At 37.6% G+C, this 20,191-nt stretch overlaps 1 protein-coding gene across 1 annotated transcript; it reads right to left on the bottom strand.

Moving 5' to 3' along the window:
* Window positions 1-2,806: 2,806 nt before the first annotated feature.
* On the bottom strand, window positions 2,807-12,061 carry slc6a22.2 (solute carrier family 6 member 22, tandem duplicate 2). Its single transcript, XM_061728521.1, has 14 exons — window positions 11,865-12,061; window positions 11,148-11,282; window positions 10,696-10,836; window positions 10,535-10,616; window positions 10,329-10,461; window positions 10,091-10,225; window positions 7,446-7,549; window positions 7,226-7,350; window positions 7,028-7,140; window positions 6,800-6,937; window positions 4,361-4,463; window positions 4,131-4,231; window positions 3,285-3,455; window positions 2,807-3,177 (listed from the first exon to the last, which is right to left on the bottom strand). The coding sequence occupies exons 1-14, from the start codon at window positions 12,055-12,057 to the stop codon at window positions 3,019-3,021; spliced, it is 1,833 nt and encodes a 610-aa protein (XP_061584505.1). The 5' UTR covers window positions 12,058-12,061; the 3' UTR covers window positions 2,807-3,018.
* Window positions 12,062-20,191: the final 8,130 nt, after the last annotated feature.

The raw sequence follows: 20,191 nt of genomic DNA, 5'->3' as shown, positions 1-20,191 counted from the left end.
CATACATGTATACACACACACACACGTATGTATATATATATATATATATATATATATATATATATATATATATATATATATATATATATATATATATATATATATATATATATATATATATATATATATATACATACATAGAGCCTATATTTTTTTATTTTTTTTAACATTGAGACCGTGCGCAGATACTGTACGCGAGAAGTATCAGGCTCTGCTCTCTGCACTCAGTTTCAAATACTGATCTCAAGCGCCCCCCAGAGGCCAAAAACTGATCATGACTAATGATAAATACAGTGTGTTGGTATTACATAAACTAGAACTGCAGGAGGATGAAGAATAACTATCACAAAGTAAAGGTAGAGTGCACATTTGTAAGAAAAATAACAGGTAAGTCTAAAATAATTGTAAAATACTCTAAGATATTAATTTCATGAACAAAGTTATTACATTTCTAATATAGAATTTTTGATGAACCAAACAAACTACATGCAGCAACAAATGCTCAATTCAGTAATAGTTTGAATTTAAATAAACACAAGAAACCTGCTTCTGACCTCAAAATGGGCTTTATGAAAATAAAACCTAATATAAATAAACAAAGAAAGTCTTGCACATAGATTTGCACAAATATACATAATAAACACCACATTTAATAGTATTTTCATAAGTTCAGAAGAACCATTACCTTTCCCTCTATATTAGACAGAGAAGTGATCCTCCTGGTGTGAGATGCTGTGGCACTAAAGCCTTATTCCACTCATTATTGCGATTTGGATGAAAAGATATAGTCCTTGAATACAGTCTTACACCTAACAGATATGTTTTTCTGCTAACCAACAAGATTATAATCCATAGTTATCCTTTTAAACAAAAGTCAAGTTACAATGCACAATAAACAAAAAGATCCCAAATGTCCTTTGGAAACAAGTTCAATACACAGAGGAGAGAAAAACTGCATTTGGTCACAATGATGGAAGTCTTTAAGACCTGATAGAAAAGAGACTGCACAACAGGCAAAAGCTGAGGGTGTCTGCAGTAAAAAAAAAAAACCTCAGTTGCCCTTGAGCTTAAGACTGAACAATGAGTACAAAAAATATTAAACATTGTAATTTTGTTTGGCATTGCATGCATTGGGTTATTCAGAATCTCTATTTTGGTGATAAAAGACCCAACTCTGATTTCTCTATACTCAGCCTGAGCCCTGTAAAATAGGATTCATGATTTGTTTGTAATCGTTGTACAGACCCTGCAGAAAAGATGTTGTGTAACTGTCTAAATACTTAGACTTTCTAACCAGCATGGTCAAAGTATAACCTAAAGGAATAAAATGTATTTACTTTAAATTTAAGAAATGTAGAATTATTAGAAAAATTATGAATGCTCTTTACTGTCTTTCCTTGTCAAGAGTACCTGCAACATGTTTTGACATTAACTTTTGAACAACACAATGAGACAAAAAGAAAAGCGGATATTTTTGTCAATTAATATACTTTTTTTTAAATATTCTTCTTTTTGTTTTATTTATCTTTTTTAACAATTAACTTTGGCCATGAAAAAAGGATGTTAAGTTATCCCCCAACAAAAATAATGCAGAATAATCCCAATAACATATTGCTGAAATAATGTGAATTGTCATATCTGTATGAAATTTATCTTTTTTGTTAAATCAAAGCAGTTATCACAGAGATGTGTTTTCTTGCAGTTGCACTGAACAGCAGTTAAACTGTACTTTAAACGTAAAATAGGTTTTATATTACACTGTAATCAGTCTGTAATAAAATCGGAATGTGCACTCTGTGTACAACTCGTAGACCCAGTTTTCCCACAGTATCAGGTGTTAAAGGTGTTGCCTGTTTTACTTTTGTTACAGGTGCATTGTGAAGTTAAGTTTCTATCTTCATCTCTCGTGCATTTGTAGAAAATATGTCAGTACTTTAGCTTCTTTAACATCTAAATGGGGCAGAAAGAAAGCAACATCATTTTTCATTTTTTTGTCTTTTTTGACTAAATGTATTCTTCTTTTACATCATCATCATCTTTCAAGCAAATTGGACATAGTAACTAATGAATCACTCAAAAACATATGTAGGACTCAGAAAACCAAAATGTACATGAAAACAAATTTGTCTGTTCATGAAATACAGTATGTGCACTTTTTTTGGATAATTATTATTCTCTTTTGACATGAAAAAGGCGAACCTGTATTTTTAGATTTGTTACTGTTTTGGATGTGGTTAAGCTAAAATAGCTAACAGTCACTTGCTGATTTCCATTTTGGAACAAAATGTTTTATTTTTGTTGTAAGTAAGTCAACAGAGAATTATTAATTATTATAATTATTAATTTTTTCTTAAAAGTTACCATTACATTTATCTTATGCTTTTTGTTCTTAATATTGTAAAATATGTATACTTGAAAATGAGTTTTGATGCCTCATAAAATATTACAATTAATCACCTGTAGTAACTTAAAAAAAGCACATCTTTTAACCAAGATTTTATTTATTTATTTTTTAAATGTGTCATTTTTTGCAGAAAGACTAAATCTTGGGGATTATTTTTCATATTCTTAAAATAATGGCCTAAATCATATTTTCAAAATAAAGTGACCCAAAAAATATTTGGTCCTGTTTTTATTTCTGCTTTTGTTTTGTTTTCTGTTTGTTTGTTCTTTTTTTGCAGAACTTGCAAAACAACATGATTTAGGGCAATTTTGGATGATGACTTGGAACAATACTGAGGTTTGGAAGTATCTTTATATATTTCAGATATGTCTTTTCACCTGATCTTTATTTTTAGTGGTAGTCCACTGTAGTCCTGGACCAAGTCTTTAACCAAAGGCCATGATTGATGCAATCCATCACTGTCAATGCCACGATTTGTTCACGGTCAAGGCATCTTACTTAAATGGAGAGCACATATATATTTGTATATTGCAGTGTTTTGGTTGTCAAGTAAAACTGTTGATTCTGTATTGTTCACTGTTTGGATTGTTTTTCTCTCTTTTTTCTCTCCCCATTTAAATGATAGATGTCCTCTGAGTTATGTCGTCATTTTCATCCAGATTCTCTGTATTTCGAAGTGTGTAGAAGCCTGTAAAAGTCTGAAATGCTTCAATATTCATTTTCACTTTTGAAGCAGGAAAGATCTTTGCCGGTGTGCACAGGAGTTTGATTCTCTGTGAGGTGAAAGAGAAACATAGTTTAACGTGTGATAAAATAATTACACTTTAAGAGTACTAGCAGGTAAAAGAAATAGACAAGCTTTTCTATAGGAAAAATGTACCTGTGTTAGTGTTCCAGGAGTGACGCACACAGCATACAGCATCCACAGTGGAACCATTAATGTTGAAGAGAGCGTAAAGAATCCTCCAATGACGTATCCCCACCATGGGTATTCATAGGTGTTGTTAAATTTAAGAGGAGTATATTTAACCAATGAGAAGAGAAATGTGCACTATAAGAAAAAACATGGAAAAATAAACAAATACTAGCAATTAGTGTAAAGAAGAAGACATGAAGTCAAACGGACATGATTTGTGTCAAGTAATTTTCAAAAATGGATTGAACCCCTGAAGGTTTATGTCAATAAGGAGTGTTACATCTGCAAATGTCCAGATCAGTTTGACTGAATATTGGGCCCTAATGTCCACTAGAAAGATCAGTCACATAAAGATGCCAAATGATCTAAATGGTGACAATACAGAAATATCTGTTTGTTATGATCCACACTTACCATTAGAGAAATTAAAGGATTAGTAAGAAATATTGACAGTTTAAGACAAAAATACAAATCATCTACACGACCAAAGCTTGGTTTAGTGTGTTGACGTTAAAAAGACTGAAGTAAGATATTCAAGCAATCAGAAACTGTACTTGTTAGATGCTGGGATGGCTGTCAACATGGTGACTAGTTTTTTTAAACTAGACAAAAAAACCCTTGTGTCTAACACAGCTATGCATTAGATGACAACCCACCAAGTTTATTCACAAAAACGACAGGCTTTTTTCATACATTCCACCCAAAAATGATTGATCCCTTCTTGTGAAGACACTATTGAGTTTCAGATCAAAAGAGTCTGGCAGCTGTCAGATGGTCAGGGAGCAGGTTGGTTATATTCCATGTACTTACAATGCAGATAGCTGGCGTGAAGTATTTCCAACAGTATTTCATAAATGGCCAGGGACGATATCCAATCATATCCTGTATATTATCATAGTGACGATCTGCACCTGGAGAAAATAGGTACAGTAGTGTTAATTACTTTACCTTCAATGGCTAGCGCAATGTGACCTAATTTCAAAAAGACCTTAAAAACTGGGGTGCGAGAGGACTTTACAAAAGGAAAAACTGCTACTCACCATAAACCCATCCGATACAGACAGACTGAAGTATGGCAAAAAGTAGAAGTGTCATCCCACTGCAGGCATAGTAATCAAATAACTGGAAAATATAAAGGCCTCCCTGCAAATGCACAGAAACAGAAACCATTACTTCAGCCCTTTGCATTAGTATTTTTTTTAACATTTATTTTATAGTAAATACTATAGACCTAAGATTATGTATCTTGTGTTTTCTATCATCTGTTTCATGCAATGAAGACAAAATGGGTAAAAATGCGTTGCTGTAAATGCTGAAGAAAACATAATAATAATTAAAGCTGCAAGCAGCGATGAACGGGCCCTCGCACCCTTGTGCACGTTCATGTGTGCTGCAGTGGAAGTGATTGTATGACTTGCATGTAGATGTCTTCAGGCCTGGACATTTAGCGGATGACACCCGGCACGACTCTCCATATCAAACCATTCAAAGGTTATGGCAGAAAGTAGGAACTATCAGATATCGACCAATCAGATGAAGGGGCGGGGCTAATTTGCACCAATTATGTTCAAGGACTCCAAACCGAGTCCGATGACACCACCACTCTGTATGTCATACCATTCAAAAGTTATGGCAGAAAGTAGGAACTATCAAATATGGACAAATCAGATGAAGGGGGGACGCGCTTTTTGGGGTCTAGCGTCGCCACGGTAACGCTTTTGACTGAGAAAAGTAATGCGCATCGTCGCAGGATTGAGACACACATTTTGATGTATAACACACCTGGGTGCACGTTACGGTTCAGGCGAAGAAGCAGCCGAAGAAATGGCATAAATTGCGGCAAAATTACACGATTAATTCAAAATGGCCGACTTCTTGTTCGGTTTCGGCCATGGCACCGAGAGACTTTTCTTTAAAGGAGCATGAGGCTCCTTTTAAGAAATGAGACTCTCTAGCGCCACCCTTCACCACGACGGCCGTTGGGGGTACTGCAGCCAACAGTGAAGCCGGCACGGGAGAACGGGGAGAACGCGCATGCAGCGTCATGTGACGTCACATCCGCAGGACAGCGCGGGAAACTCGGCCCCAGCACTGCAGCACATTTTGCAGCACACAGCCTGCTCAAGGCAACGGAGAGATACGATAGAGGGCTCATTCTTTTTGGTTTGAAACGCTTCATCTGACATTATTACTAGAAAACTTAAAACGTTTACGAATTTTTTTCATAAATCCTGCCTCAATCCTGCGTCAAGCTCCTTTAAGTTGCGACATGATACGGGTGTGTACCGATTTTCGTGCATGTACTGTATGTCAAACTGTATTGTGGGGCTTGAGGCACAAAGTTTTCTAGGGGGCGCTGTTGAACCATTAGGCCACGCCCATTAATGCAAACCATGAAATATCAAATTTATCGCCAGGCCTGGCTTGCGTGCAAAATTTGGGGCACGTTTAGGGGGGCAAAAAGGCCCTCATTTCTTCGGAAAAAAAACGAGGAGAAAAAAAAAATGTCACTGTCAGTGCTCGGGCCCTAATAATACTGTCATTTAGCAGACGCTTTTATCCAAAGCGACTTACATCTGAGAGAACAAACACACGGGGAGCAATTAGGGCTAAGGGTCTTGCTCAGAGGGCCCAAGGTGGTTCATCTTGGGCCTTCATCACTCCCCTCATGCTGTGGGAGTTCTCCCTCTATCACTGCTCATAACCAGATTGTGAAGGAAACCAATCAGACCTGAAAATCTAGTTAAGGACCTCATGGTGCATCAGCTTAAACTCCCTGCTGAGAACTTAAAAACAAAATAGGAAAAAAAACAGACCACAGCCAATCTTTGCAATGTATGAACACTACGAACAGGAAGAATTAGATCAATGAAAAGGAGAGCAGCATAACTCTCCACCGCTCTTATAGTTTATGCTTCTCCATCGAATTGATGGCATCGTGAAGCAGAGCCTCTCTGTCAACGTGAACCCCCCATAGAGCTCTGCATCACCCGATGTGCACGTTCAAAATGTTTTGACAATGCTTCGAGGTGGGCCAGACTGCAAGGGCTGGGATTGGTCAGCTGTACTGCATCCTTTCACTTTTTTCGCTTTGCCCTTCTCCTAGACTTGTTTAAAGGGTAAACAGACCATCTTCTCACTCGACTTTTTTTTTGTTTACAATGCAGCATTTGCAAGGAACTTCCGAGATCCTTCCGAATCTCCATACCCCCTAGCATTGTTGCAACGAACTGCTTCGTGATGACGATGATTTAGTTCAATATTATGATTATTATTATTCAGGGAATCTTCAGATGGAGCCTTGCAAATGTTCCCAGATCAATGTTACATTTTTGAAACAATCAAAATTACACAAATAGAGGTGAATTCATTATTTCAACTTCATAATTTCAAACCCAAAACTGTCAAAATACAAATTATATTATTGTCCACTGCACTGTCAATGAAGGATTAACTAATAACAATCGCAGACCACTCACCTCAGTTACCATCACAAGGCCAGCTAAGAAACCTCCAGCACAGATTGCAAGAAGAAGAAGTTTTCGGCAACAGGTGTTTTGAAAGATGGAAGGATACATGTCGGAGATGGTTGTGACCATGGCCTCCTGATATACAAACTGTGGTGAAAAAGTATTATGCATGATTTCAAAAGTGCTGTATTTTAGTATCAGAATCCAAGTTGTTTTTTGACTTGATCTAAATCCTACCTCACTGTCTAATCCTAAGAAGATGATCATGATGAAGAAGAAAATTGCCCAAAGCTGAGGAAGTGGCATTAAAGCCACAGCTCGAGGATAAGCAATAAATGCCAAGCCTGGACCTGTAAAAGGACATGAAAAATAGTCATACTCTAGTCATTCACATCATCAGCTTTTTATTAAAAATGGACCATAAACCTTCAATACCTGATTCAGCCACCATTGATATATCCACTCCTTGCTCCTTAGCCATGAAACCAAGCACAGAGAAGATAGCAAAACCAGCAACAAAGCTAGTTAAACTGTTCAACAGGCACAGGTAAACACAGTCCCTGTTGGTGAGATATTCAAACAGGAGAAATCATATACACTTAAATAAGTTATCATAAGTCATTTATGGGCGTAGTAAAAGTCATGAAATACAAACCTATAGCAGTTGTTGCTGTACTTGTTATAACTTCCTAATGAAGTCAGAACCCCAGTGCAAACTCCATAGGAGTAGAAGATTTGGCTGCCAGCATCCATCCATACCTGAGGGGTTTAAATGAGTTAATGGTCAGTGCAAGTTAGTTTTATATTAGCTGCAACGTCATCAGTGGAAAAAAGCTTAAATTATTTCCAATATCATCTGATCATGGTGGGTCTCACAATCTTGTGGATCTTACTATTAGAAGAATGCATCTGCAGAATAACAACATATATATTTTTCACTGTGCCTTTACTTACAAAAAAATAAATTAAATGTTGTCCCTTGATGATTTTAAGAAAAGTAGGGCCAAAATGAAAAGAACAACCATGTAAGCAACAACAAGTATCCCAGTGGCTGTCAACTAACTACCAAATTAAAATGCAACTTGCAATGACCTATTAACGTGACTCAGAGCAACGCCCTAAAAAATTATGTAACATGAAAGAGACAAAGTTTTATGAAACCCTGATAAAAGAATCAGATTTGATGGAGTTGTGGTGACAGAAATCAACACTTAACATAACAAGCTAATGTACATTTGTATTTTCATCTTGAGTCACATCAGAGTATACCACGGTCTCTTTTTGCAAAACTGACATCCAAACTTGGTCTCTTCCACCGAATCATGACTCTATTTTGCCAGTTTCTCTTTTGAAGCATTTTCTGCACACATAAAAGCTATAACAGAGCAGTTTATTTTCACTTTTTGTTTGTTTACTGTTCCGCTTGCTAGTGATGCAACCTACATCGCACCGTATCAGATCGTAGCCTACAACACTAGGGGGCTCCATCTTAGAGTCTAAGCACACCGATCTTCATGTCTTACCCAATAATAAACAGATCTAAGCCATACAGCGTGAGATTTCCTTATCTAATAAGACTGCCAATTGTACAGTGTAAACAAAGACACTCAAGAAAGTCATGATGTAGGCGAAAACATGAGAGAGACCAAACAACAGTAGACCTTGAACAGTATTGGAACAGTGACTTAACCTCCTCATCTACAGGGGGAGCCTCTGAGCTAAATTGCCCCATTTCGTTTCCTTTGTGCTTCAACAAGCTCAGTCGGGTCTTTTTTGAATTTCACATTCAGTTCTATGGGGTTAGGGTAGGGGTTTTATATTTTAATAGCATATTCTCACCCTTGGGTAAATTTGAAAAAAATGTCTTTTCCTGACTGGTTATTATTTTGGATGCTTTGCCATTTTGAAAAATATCTTTTTTTTTAAATATTATTTTTTTTTTTTTATCCCATTTTATCACCCAGTGCTCCTACCTAAGTCAGCCCTGGGCATTGCCATCCTCTACCAACCCCGGAAGGGCCCTACACTGGGCTCAAGTATCCTCCTTACTTGAGGAGTGAGCAGGCTGCTTCTTTTCACCAGACATGTGGGGTTTCTCTGGTTTCTCCGTAGCGCGTGGAAGGATCACGTTATTCCGGCCAGATCCCTCCCACCCGGCGCCCTGGCTGGTCAGATGGGGCATGTATAGCCCAGGACTGTTGCATGTTTTTGTGAGGGTAGCTCACATTAGCTACGCAAGGGAACACGGGGAGAACATGCAAACTCCCCACAGAAAGGCCCTTTCGCCAACCCCACCCAGGGTGTGAGCGCTGAAGTCATGGGGGAACTTAACACGCACTTCAGCACCCACAGCAACCCCGGCGGGAATTGAACCCAGGACCTTCTTGCTGTGAGACGGCTGCACTTCTTTTTTTTTTTTAAATAACCAAGAATGTTGAATGCAATTCGCCTTCAGGGATTAATGATGTGATATCAAATCAAACTGAATGTTGAACTCTGAATTGTTTGGAAATTGTTTTATAATTATAATCTGATCCATCTGCACCAACAGATATAGATTTACAATATCAAGTATTGTGCCCTTGACTTTCAATGCTGTTTTCATTTTTAATGAATAATAGCGTGGTTAAAAAAACTTGTTAGATTATTGCTCATCTATAAGGTTACCTTTGTCAGAAACACTCACAATGGATACTTTTTTACTGGACTCAGTTCCTGTAATTCTCTGCTGCTATGGTGAGAACTTCAAGTCAAGATAATGAAAAAAGTTACAAAGTAAAAAGAAAATCCAATTTTTTCTAAGCCTGTACTTTTTGTACTTTTTCTATTTTTTCCTAAGCCTGTACTTTTTTTAATTAAACTTCAGTAAGTAATAATAAGTAATAAGTATTTAGTTCTTCTACCCCCCCACCCCCACCCCCACCCCGCTACCCCCGAAAAAAAAAAAGAATTGTAGCTGAACCAGCATAAATACACAGTGTGAAAGTACAAAAAAAAAAAAACTAGAGCTGACTGGTAATTACCGGTACAGCAATGACAGCTGAATTTTTTTTTTTTGGTTTTATATTTTCATAGCATAATCTCACCCTTGGGTAAATTTGTTTGTCTGCTTCTTACAACTGTCTGCATATATATGTATGTTGAATTAAAAATTTAATAATTAAAAAAAAAACATTTGTGTGATTTAATCTTGCAGCAGATGTAGGTTTTCTCTGTTCATATGTAAGGGTGAGGATGAATTTTTCCTCCAGCACTCGTGAAAGTCTGATTTAACATACTTTATTGAATTTGTAATAATACCTCTGGGTCAGTGAGGCGTGATGGGTCTGGGTAGAGGTAGAACATAATGCCTTCTTTAGCTCCTGGTAAAGTAAGACCCCGAACGAGCAGCACAGCCAACATCAGATATGGAAATGTGGCAGTGAAGTACACCACCTACAAGACAACAATTTGTGCAAGTTTTTATGACTAAGTACTTCATAGAACCAAGAAAAAGTAGAGTCAGGCACAACAATTTAACATGTGACCTGAGATTTACCTTTCCTGTGGTCTTCACACCGTTCCAGACACAAAAATAGCACAATACCCAAGCAAGAAGAAGACAGAGGGCCAGGTCCCATCGAATATTTCCGATCTTATCAATTCCATCAGACAGCCCCAAGATTCTCCTCCTGCAACAAAGTTAAGTTAGTATCATATGACAAACAGAAGCCCTGATATGAATGTGTCATTTCTGAGACTTACTCCCAAAATTCCACAACTGAAGATGTAGCATTTCCAAACAGGTCCTGGGATGTTTGATTATCGCTGTGCTGAAAACAAAATTCTACCATAAAAGAGGGGGAGATTTTGTGATTAAGAAGGAAACCATAAGTAAAACATTTTCTCAATAGAAGTCTTGTTACCTGTATTCCAAGTATTATTACAGCTCACCCATGGAAGCTCAGTCTTGAAGGATGAAAACAGGTAGAGAAAAGTCCAAGCCAGTATGATGATGTAATAAACCCCTGTGTACAACACAACCACTTGGCTTCCATATCCCAAGCCTGTAAAAACATGGTTACGCATTATTATAGAAACATCCTATTCCAACTAATTTAGTTTAAAGATCAAAAACTGCCCAAAATAGAATTCAGAGTTATATTTCAAACCCTGCTAGTTATGTAGTATCCCAACTGGAATCATTTCTGATCAAATGATTTAAAAGCAATAAATAAAGTAAATAAAGTAAAAACAAGTTCAGATGACCTTGCATAGTACTGATAGTGTGCTTTTATCTGGATTGACCTACTAGCAAGCAATTATAACAGGCAAACAGCTGGCAAAACTACCACTCTTTATAAGATTCATGACCCACCTTCAAAAAGAGGGCAGATTTTTCTCCAACATGTAATTCCACCCTGACTGGTGAACTGTCCCAAAGACGTTTCCAGGAAGAAGAGAGGGATGCCACAGGTAAACAAAAACAAAACGTAGGGAATGAAGAAAGCTCCTGAATGACAAACATATTAGTAATTATTTAAAAAATGTTCTGCAAAGAAATCTTTTTTCTTCTCACATCCCAGCCTCAATCATTCCAAGTAAGAGGTGAGGAGATCTATTAAAGTTCCAGTTTATAATATTTAAACCGAGATCAGTAAACAATTATTTGCAGATTGGGGATATGTCATTGTAATCATATTCACATTAGAGCATGTAACCTTTTGCCTTCATCTACCACATATTTCCTGTTCAAAAGCTTTTGGCTGCACATACACGAACACGTTTGTGCAAGGACATAAGTGCATCTCTTGTTGCAAAAAGGGATCCATCTTTTTTCTACTGAATTGGATTATTAAGTATCTTTATGTCCTTACCTCACTTTTAAGTGCATACAATATTAACTGAACAAAGCATCAATCAATCAACTTTATTTCTATAGCACTTATCACAGATAAAAATCACAAAGTGCTTTACAATAAAAACCGGAGCAGGATAAAGTATAAAACAAACAGGGATTAAGAACATAAGAAGGGAATAAAAGAGCAAAATAAAGTTATCATATTGTACAAAGCCAACAACAACAGAGCTTTACCTCCTCCATTCTTGTAGCAAAGGTATGGAAACCTCCAAACATTTCCCAGACCAACTATGTGTCCGGCCACCGCCAAGATGAACTCTATCTTACTGGACCATTGCTCTCTCTCCTGAGGCTTGGGTTGAATATGTCCCAGTGTGTTCCCAGGACTCAGATTTAGTTTCCCTTGGGAGATTTGTCTATGGTCCATTTCAACCTTGGAAGAAATTAAATCATTGTACGTCAGAGCATAACAAGGAATTCAACATATTATCATTTATCAAATAATTTATCATATATATATATATATATATATATATATATATATATATATATATATATATATATATATACATATATATATATATTGAATTCAGCATTACCACAGAGTAGATAAAGATATTATTCAGTATTATTTTTAATCACCAGAAGTAAAATGGCAAAGTAGATCTTTTGATTCATTTTTCCAGTAATTTTGTTCCACCTCCACTCTCCAGCTGTGCTTTCACACTGAACCCAGGAAGGCTCAATATTCCATTCCCAGCGTATGTTGTGAAAAAAGCATCTAAAGATTGCCCCTTTCCTCAGCTTTGCGGTCTACAATCAGTAACAAGTCCCTAATGCCTCTGCTCACTGATTGCTTTGTTCAGTCAGTGCTGAATTAAACACAGAGCTGTAAAAATAGCAAACTAAACAATGAAGTTTCTACCTGGTTGTACCTCCAGGACACACACAGCTATGTAGGGCTTCAGTTTCCCCATCACTGAAGGAGTTTGGCATGTTACTGCAACTTAAGCAAGCTTCAGCATCCATTTGGTTTCTCTCTTACCAGCCACTGTGGTTTAACCCCACTCGTAACCCACCCACCACTTTTTCATTAAGCCTTGTTTACTGAACTGTGCTGTCAGACAGCCCCTCTGGTCATATCTCACCATCCCATGACTAACTGATGTTATCCTCTGCACTGTGTTTGCAGCCATCCTCATATCTTCTTTATGTCTTTCTGCACTTCATATTCACACAGCACTCAGCTCCTGAGGCAGCGCAACAGGGCAGAAAAAAGACACTAAAGCAGTGAAACAAGTAGCTGTATGAATGAGGCTATTTAAGAAAGTACCATTGGTTCTTGTGGCTGCAGTAAGTATTACAAAATGCTTTATATCCTTATAAATAAAGTTACACACTAAAATGTTATCAAATTTCACAGAAATAGTAACAACAATTATATTTTCTGTTTGATGTCTGATAAAAAAAATTGTTGTTGCTATTGTTAATAATGGTTCAGAATATCATCACCAAAACCTTCATTTCACAAGTTAAATCACTAACTCAAAGGAAAAAACAAGATGCGTTCAAAATTAAATCTTTACTTGTCTCTCAAGAAATCCATAATATTTTCACAATCAAACTATTAATCCCATCTCTCCTTGAAACTTTGACCATAAAATATGGAACAAGACTCTATAGCTATGCTACAGACTACAAGGTCTTTAAAACATCACTGTTTTGAGTTTAAAACCACAACTGGGTCACAGGGCTTCTTGTGAGGAGAATGTATCAATTAACTATTTGAAACCCAAACGTTAAATAAAAAGAAATATTGCACCTCATTCTGAATGAATTTATCATTAAACACTGCAAAACAAAATGTAATATATTAAAGTCCCTCAGTGAAAGAAGCCATTTGTGTTATCTATGGCATCAGATTTCACAGATCTAACAATGCCTCCCTCAGTGGTTTCACACCTTGATTCATGTGACAAAAACATTTCTCATGCTAACCTGGTAAACAGGTCACACTAGGCCAAAAAGTCATTTCCATTGATTTGAACAACTGAATTACAGGGATCATAAAGTTGAAGCACTTTTGTCAGATAAGCATGTGGTTAATGCACTTATCAGCCTCCAGCACAAAACTGTGATAAGGGAGTAAGTCAGCAGAAATCGAGTTCAAGGGCATAATTGCTCAAAAGATTACACAGGTAAGAAATCAAAATGCACGTGTGGAAGGCCTCTATACAGATGGACAGATACTGTCCAGCGGCCTGGTTTTTGAAAATGTAAAATATATTTTTTGATTGAAGCCATCTTTTTTTTGATTGAATAATTAAGACACAAATCTACCTCCATAGGTTTTGTGCAGCTTTCTTTTTGTTTTCTTTTTTCTCATGGGCTGTTTTCCATGTGATGCAATCACAAATCATGAATTTGTTCATGATTTGTAATATAACACTTTTGTGAGCATGATTCATTGTGCTCTTAACATTTTACTTGCTGAATACAGCATTTTAGCAAATCATTATGTGGCAGTAGTACTGCATACAGTTTTGTAAATTACAAACATTAAGCTGTTAGGACACACTGAAGACTACCTGTGTACCTGTATATACATATTTACCATAGAAACAGCAGAACTGAAAATTCAATTTGGTTCCAATTGAATGAATATATGCACATTTGTACTGAGGTGCAAGCATTTTTTTTATTTTCCTCCCCACACGACCTTAGCTCATGTCATCCATGCGCCACGCTTTTATGAGACGCTCTTTCTTCCTTGAATCCAAGCTTTAATTTTGAGGAAACATAAAAGGTTTCAAAACTTCACCAGCTTGAAACTGAAAAATATAATTTAAACCGTCGTAGTGAATATATGATTATTTTAACAATACTGAATAGTTGTTTTTTTTCTGTCAAAGAAACTTTAGGAGTTACATTTGTCAAGTCCAAGTTTTACAAGCGTAATTAACAGATTACCTTTTATAACACCATCAACACATTTAAGTAAACATGAGTAATACCTTGTACCTATAATATTTGTCAGAAATTCTAACCATGTAAAATAACTTTAAATATATATATATATGTTTTCAAACAAATTGTTCACATTTTACCTTGAGATTTTGCCTGTGAAAGAAAGATATCCCCTCACATAGGATGGCTGTCACTTTCCAAGAAGTCTGAGTTTCTGTGAAGCCTGAGAGTGAGTAAGGAGTGGCCATGGAAAATAACACTTTTCTCAAGAACCAATTGAAAGTGGTGGCTTACGCACACACAGAAACACACTGTATGTGTCAATGTCTGTAAAAAACAGATAATGTCTTGCAGGGGCTGTGGTGGGGCGTGTGCACTTGTTGTAGCTTTATCTTTAAGCGACAACAATCCTTTTTTAGGGCCCCAGCACGAAGACCCTATTGTATTTGTAATATCTACTTTTATTATTAGGGCCTGAGCACTTACAGTTCGAATGCCCTATTGTATCTGTAGGGATTTTTTTTTAGGGCCCGAGCACTTACAGTGCGAAGGCCCTATTGTATCTGTAGACATTTTTTTTTCTTTCTTTCTTTCTTTCTTTCTTTCTTTCTTATTTTTCCGACGAAAAGGAGGGTCTTTTTGCCCCCCTAAATGTGCCCCACAAGTCACCAAATTTTGCACTCATGCCATTTCTTCAGCCGCTTCTTCGCCCGAACTGTAACGTGCACCCAGGTGTGTTATACATCAAAATGTGCATCTCCATCCTGCGATGACGTGCATTACTTTTCTCAGTCAAAAGCGTTACCATGGCGATGATAGATGCCAAAAAGCGCGCCCCCACTTCATCTGGTTGGTCCATATTTGATAGTTCCTACTTTCTGCCATAACTTTTGAATGGTGTGATATAAAGAGTCATGGGTGGTGTCATCGGACTCGGTATTGACTACTTGACCTTCATTGGCATGAATTAGCCCCGCCCCTTCTTCTGATTGGTCGATATGTGGTAGTTCCTATTTTCTGCCATAACTTTTGAATGGTTTGACATAGAGAGTCGTGGCTGGTGTCATCGAACTCGATTTTGAGTCCTTGAACATAATTGGTTGCAAATTAGCCCCGCCCCTTCTTCTGATTGGTCAATATTTGATAATCCCTATTTTCTACTATAACCTTTGAATGGTTTGACATAGAGAGTCGTGGCTGGTGTCGTCGAACTCGGTTTTGACTCCTCCTTAATTGGTGCAAATTAGCCCCGCCCCTTTATCTGATTGGTCGATATCTGATAGTTCTTACTTTCTGCCATAACTTTTGAATGGTTGGGTATAGAGAGTCGTGGCTGGTGTCATCCGCAAAATTTCCAGGCCTGAAGAATCTACATGCAAGTCATACAAGCGCTTCCACTGCAGCACACCTGAACATGCACACGGGTGCGAGGGCCCGTTCATCGCTGCTTGCAGTTTTATTATTAGGGCCTGAGCACAAGGCTACGAGGACCCTATTGTATCTGTAATGTTTATTTTTTATTATTTTATTCACCTTTATTCATCCCACAAGGGGAATTTATTATCTGCTTTCAACCCATCTCTAGTTGACTAGGAGCATTGGGCTGCCATTGTTTGGGTTAGGGTTGGGCCCCAAGTGGCCCAAAGTGGTTGCAATCATGGGGCTTGAACCCGAGTCCTCCAGACCCAAGCCCACCTCTGTAACCTGTTCTGCTACCATTCCTCAATCCGTTTGATCTGGTCCAAAAATGATTTGTACGATTGTGGTCTGAGCCTGAACATGTCTACATGCAGTGGAATATTCAGGAACAGTTGTAGCACCACCTTTTGGCACAAAGGAAATGTCATGTTTCCTATTATGCATCACAGCTCCAAGCGAGAGGAGCTGATACAACCAGTAGTTAAGACATTGAATATGGCTGGAAATTTTTATCAAGGCGTTGCTGGGAAAGGGCAGCAATGTTCGACATGAACATAAGTTGTTCTAACTTATTAACTTATATTAAACTTATACCCGTTTGTGTTTATGTGCTTTTATGTGAGCTAATGTGTTTGTGTGCTATAATTCTTTTATGTTGTCTGTCATTATTCGGAGTGTCATGGTTTTACTAATTGTTTGTACTCTGTGTTAAGGTTTTAGTGTGTGTTTTTACATATGCCATCAACCTGCCAGGGACTGCAGATGTAAATTAGCCTGTATGGCTAAATCTGGCACATTTAATTCAATTTTATTTATATAGCGTCTAATACAACAGATGTTGTCTCTAGACGCTTTCCAGAGATCCAGAACATGAACATAAACAAACGTGATGAACTCATGTCAATGTGCGTTGTCCCTTTTAAATAAATAAAAAAACTTGCACATACCTTGTCCAATCTCACCCAAAATTTAAGCACTTAATGATCCATTCTGAACAAGTGGGTATGACAATCTTGGATGAACTCCATAGCGCCACCTTCTGATTAAAGGATAATGGTTTTTGTTACATAATCTCCATGACCACTGATGTTAAAAAAAGATGAGAAATGCTGGGCTGGCCCTTCCCAAACACTATACTTGACTGTTGAGTCAGAGAAAGGAAATGAACAAATGGTAAGTATAATCAACCCAATATGAAACCTGTACCTAAATAAACCTATTAAACTAATTGTGCATTTGCTTTCATTTCCTAATGTTTTGGATATTGTGTTTAATGGTGCCACAAACAAACCCAGGATAGTAAGTGAAGCATTTCAAACAAATATGGCTAAAAATGTAATGCGAGGAAAGAAGTGACAAGTAAAGTACATCACCCAGTTTGTCACAGAAGTGAAAGTAAGATGTTGTGTGATTTGAATAGAGAGTAATGTTTAATTGTTCTGCACTCTCTGTAGACTGTTTTTTTGTTGCCGATTAGGATTTGATTCAGATCCTGTGGCTAGCCAGAAAGGATGAGGGACTCAGACGAAATGGTGCACAGTCTTGCCAACTGTTGGATCCACTCTGAGGAAATTCTGACCTTATTTCATGTCACACGTGATACAGATAACATAACACAAAAATCTACCCAGATAGTACCCATATGGACAGAACATTACTGTTAGGCTCGAGGGAAGGAGGGCGGACCCAGATGCAGGACAACACAAGCAAGGTTCAGGTATAACAAAGTTTATTAACAAAAGGCGCTCCACAGGAGGGAAGGAAGACAAACACAAAATCACAGACCATAAAAATACGGCTGGAAAGTCCAACAAAAGGCGCAGACCAGAGGGAAACTCACGGCTGGAAAATCCAACAAAGGGCGCAGACCGGAGAGAAACTCACGGCTGGAAAAAGTAATCCAAAAGGACCCAGGAAGGGAAGGTCCACAAACGGGAAACGGGGCTCTGAGCTGGAGAGAATCATCCGACACCGCAGCTTGTGGGAGGCAGGCTTAAGAGCAGGCTGGGTGACGAGGCTGAATGGTGTCAGGTGTGGGGATGGTGATTGGGATCAGCTGCGGGTGCTCTGGCCAAGCCTGACCAGGTTTTGGCGCCCTCTGGCGAAGGAAGGGTGTGCCAAACCCTAACAATTACATCGATAAAACACAGAACTGAGACTGAACTTTGACCTTCTAATAAAGGAGGGAAATTTTTTTTTGAACTTAAAAAAATTTAATTTTTTTGAAAGAGCTGGGTTGGTAGGACAGGCCAGGATGTCAGGATTATTATCTCTCAGAAGCTAGAGGGAATGTAGGTGGCATAGTGTGTTTTTCCTTAGGCGAAAGGCACTACAAATATAAAAGTTTAAGAGTTAGTTTGTAAAACATAAAATTATGATTGTGATATCATGATGATGATCAAAATGCCTGCTGATACCAATAATACTAAAAATCATTGGCAGGGTTCCCTCCATTGTCTCCAATGAATTCAAAATGCTGCAGCAAGAACTATGATCACATCTCCCCTGCTTGCTTCCTTTCACTGGCTTCCTGTTAAATTGAATATTGATTCCAAAATCTTACTTATCATCTTCAAAGCATATCATATCATATCATATCATATCATATCATAACATGTCTTGCTCCAACCTAAATGTAAGATTTGTTTACCTGGTATGTTCCCTCCAGACCACTGAGCTGCACAGATGGTGTCTTTCTAACTATCCCCAGGTCACAAAGGGAGACCAGGATCAGATGCACAACATTGTAGATAATTTTATATCTTTCCTTAAAATTTTCCTTTTCTAAAATAGCATATACAGCATATAAAACAAATGTCTGAGTCTGATTTCAGTACCAAAGAGAGGAAGCAAGTTTAATATGGCTTTTTAAAACATGAAATGTGGTGGACATTTTACATCTTGGCTTAATCTGCTCATCAGTGAAACTAAGAATCCACTAACACATGTACTAAATTAAAAGCAAACAGGAACATTGTACAGTCAAATCTAAATAAGTAATAACAAAGACCACAGAGTCTATCACTAGACCCAGTTCACCAAACATGGACTGCAAGACCTCCTGGTACTTGGGCCTTACAGTATTAAAAGAGGTGGCTGAGGAGAGGGAGCTGTGAGACCACTGTTCAAACTGTGACCTGGAACCAGTAGTAGCAAAAAATGGATGGATGGGATTAATCTGATTTCATTTATTCATGAGGATTTGGATTGTTAAGCCTTATCTAAAATGCAGCCAGAAATAAAAGTTTGTGAACCATTTACGGATATTGGAAATGTTATTCACAGGGTGTATGTGTATTATTAATGTATCATTACTGAATGTATACTATGATGGTGGCATTAAATATACATAGACAGAACAAGGTTAATCAATAATTAATATTTCATAATGGTATTGTGGATGTGAGATGAGATGCTCAGAGCTTCTCTTTCAGTCACTCAGCTCTTTCCTCTTCAGCCATACAAACATCACAGATCATTAACACAACCAGTGGACTTCTTCCTGTTCATCATCTTCTGTTCCCTTGTTATCTGGAGCCACAGAACAGGACACAGATTACATCTCACCTCATCACTCCTCTTCGAGTTTATACTTATTAATCGTCAGCTGCAAATTAATCGTCAGATGCAAATAGTACCTTAAAGTAGAAATACAGGGCAGTGTTAACCAACAGTAAAGCCATCGACAGAACGGCCGCTCTGATGAGAAGAACTTTTGAATCTGTTGGCTCTGATCAAACACAGACATACACAACATCATAAGCCCAAAAGCTCCCATGAAACCCAGACCAATACAGACCACCTCAAATTAAATGTTACCAACCGGTGTATACTCTCAACATGTTAGACTTGTTTGAGGTGATGCTACTTACACATTAGCCTATATTGGTGTGCATTTCATTAAATTTGAATAACTGGATCTGTGTCTCATTCTACCTTTTTAGACTGGAAACTGGTGGAAACAATACCGTTTTACTGAAGCTTCTCATATCCACCTGTTGCTGTTGCCCACCCTTCCAGGGATACTGCAGTTCAATACTCACACGCTTATAATGCTGAGGATGCCGCATCATTTTAAACATTCACTGTCTTAGATTAGATAAAAAGAGCTAGACAGACCCTTGATCTCTTAACTTCTACTTGAATGATAATACGTTGAGAAATTTCTCCCCTCA

This window comes from Cololabis saira, chromosome 8 (assembly GCF_033807715.1).
Source record: "Cololabis saira isolate AMF1-May2022 chromosome 8, fColSai1.1, whole genome shotgun sequence".
Classification (NCBI taxonomy): Eukaryota; Metazoa; Chordata; class Actinopteri; order Beloniformes; family Belonidae; genus Cololabis; species Cololabis saira.
The sequence above is the reverse complement of the archived record's forward strand: the minus strand, read 5'-3'. Positions and strand labels throughout refer to the sequence as shown.

Coding starts and splice junctions, on each gene's coding strand:
- slc6a22.2 (XM_061728521.1), bottom strand. CDS start 12,057: ATGGACCATAGACAAATCTCCCAAGGGAAACTAAATCTGAGTCCTGGG. Junction 10,462..10,534: donor TCAGTTGTGGAATTTTGGGA/GTAAGTCTCAGA, acceptor ACTTTGTTGCAG/GAGGAGAATCTTGGGGCTGT. Junction 7,141..7,225: donor ATCAATGGTGGCTGAATCAG/GTATTGAAGGTT, acceptor GTCCTTTTACAG/GTCCAGGCTTGGCATTTATT.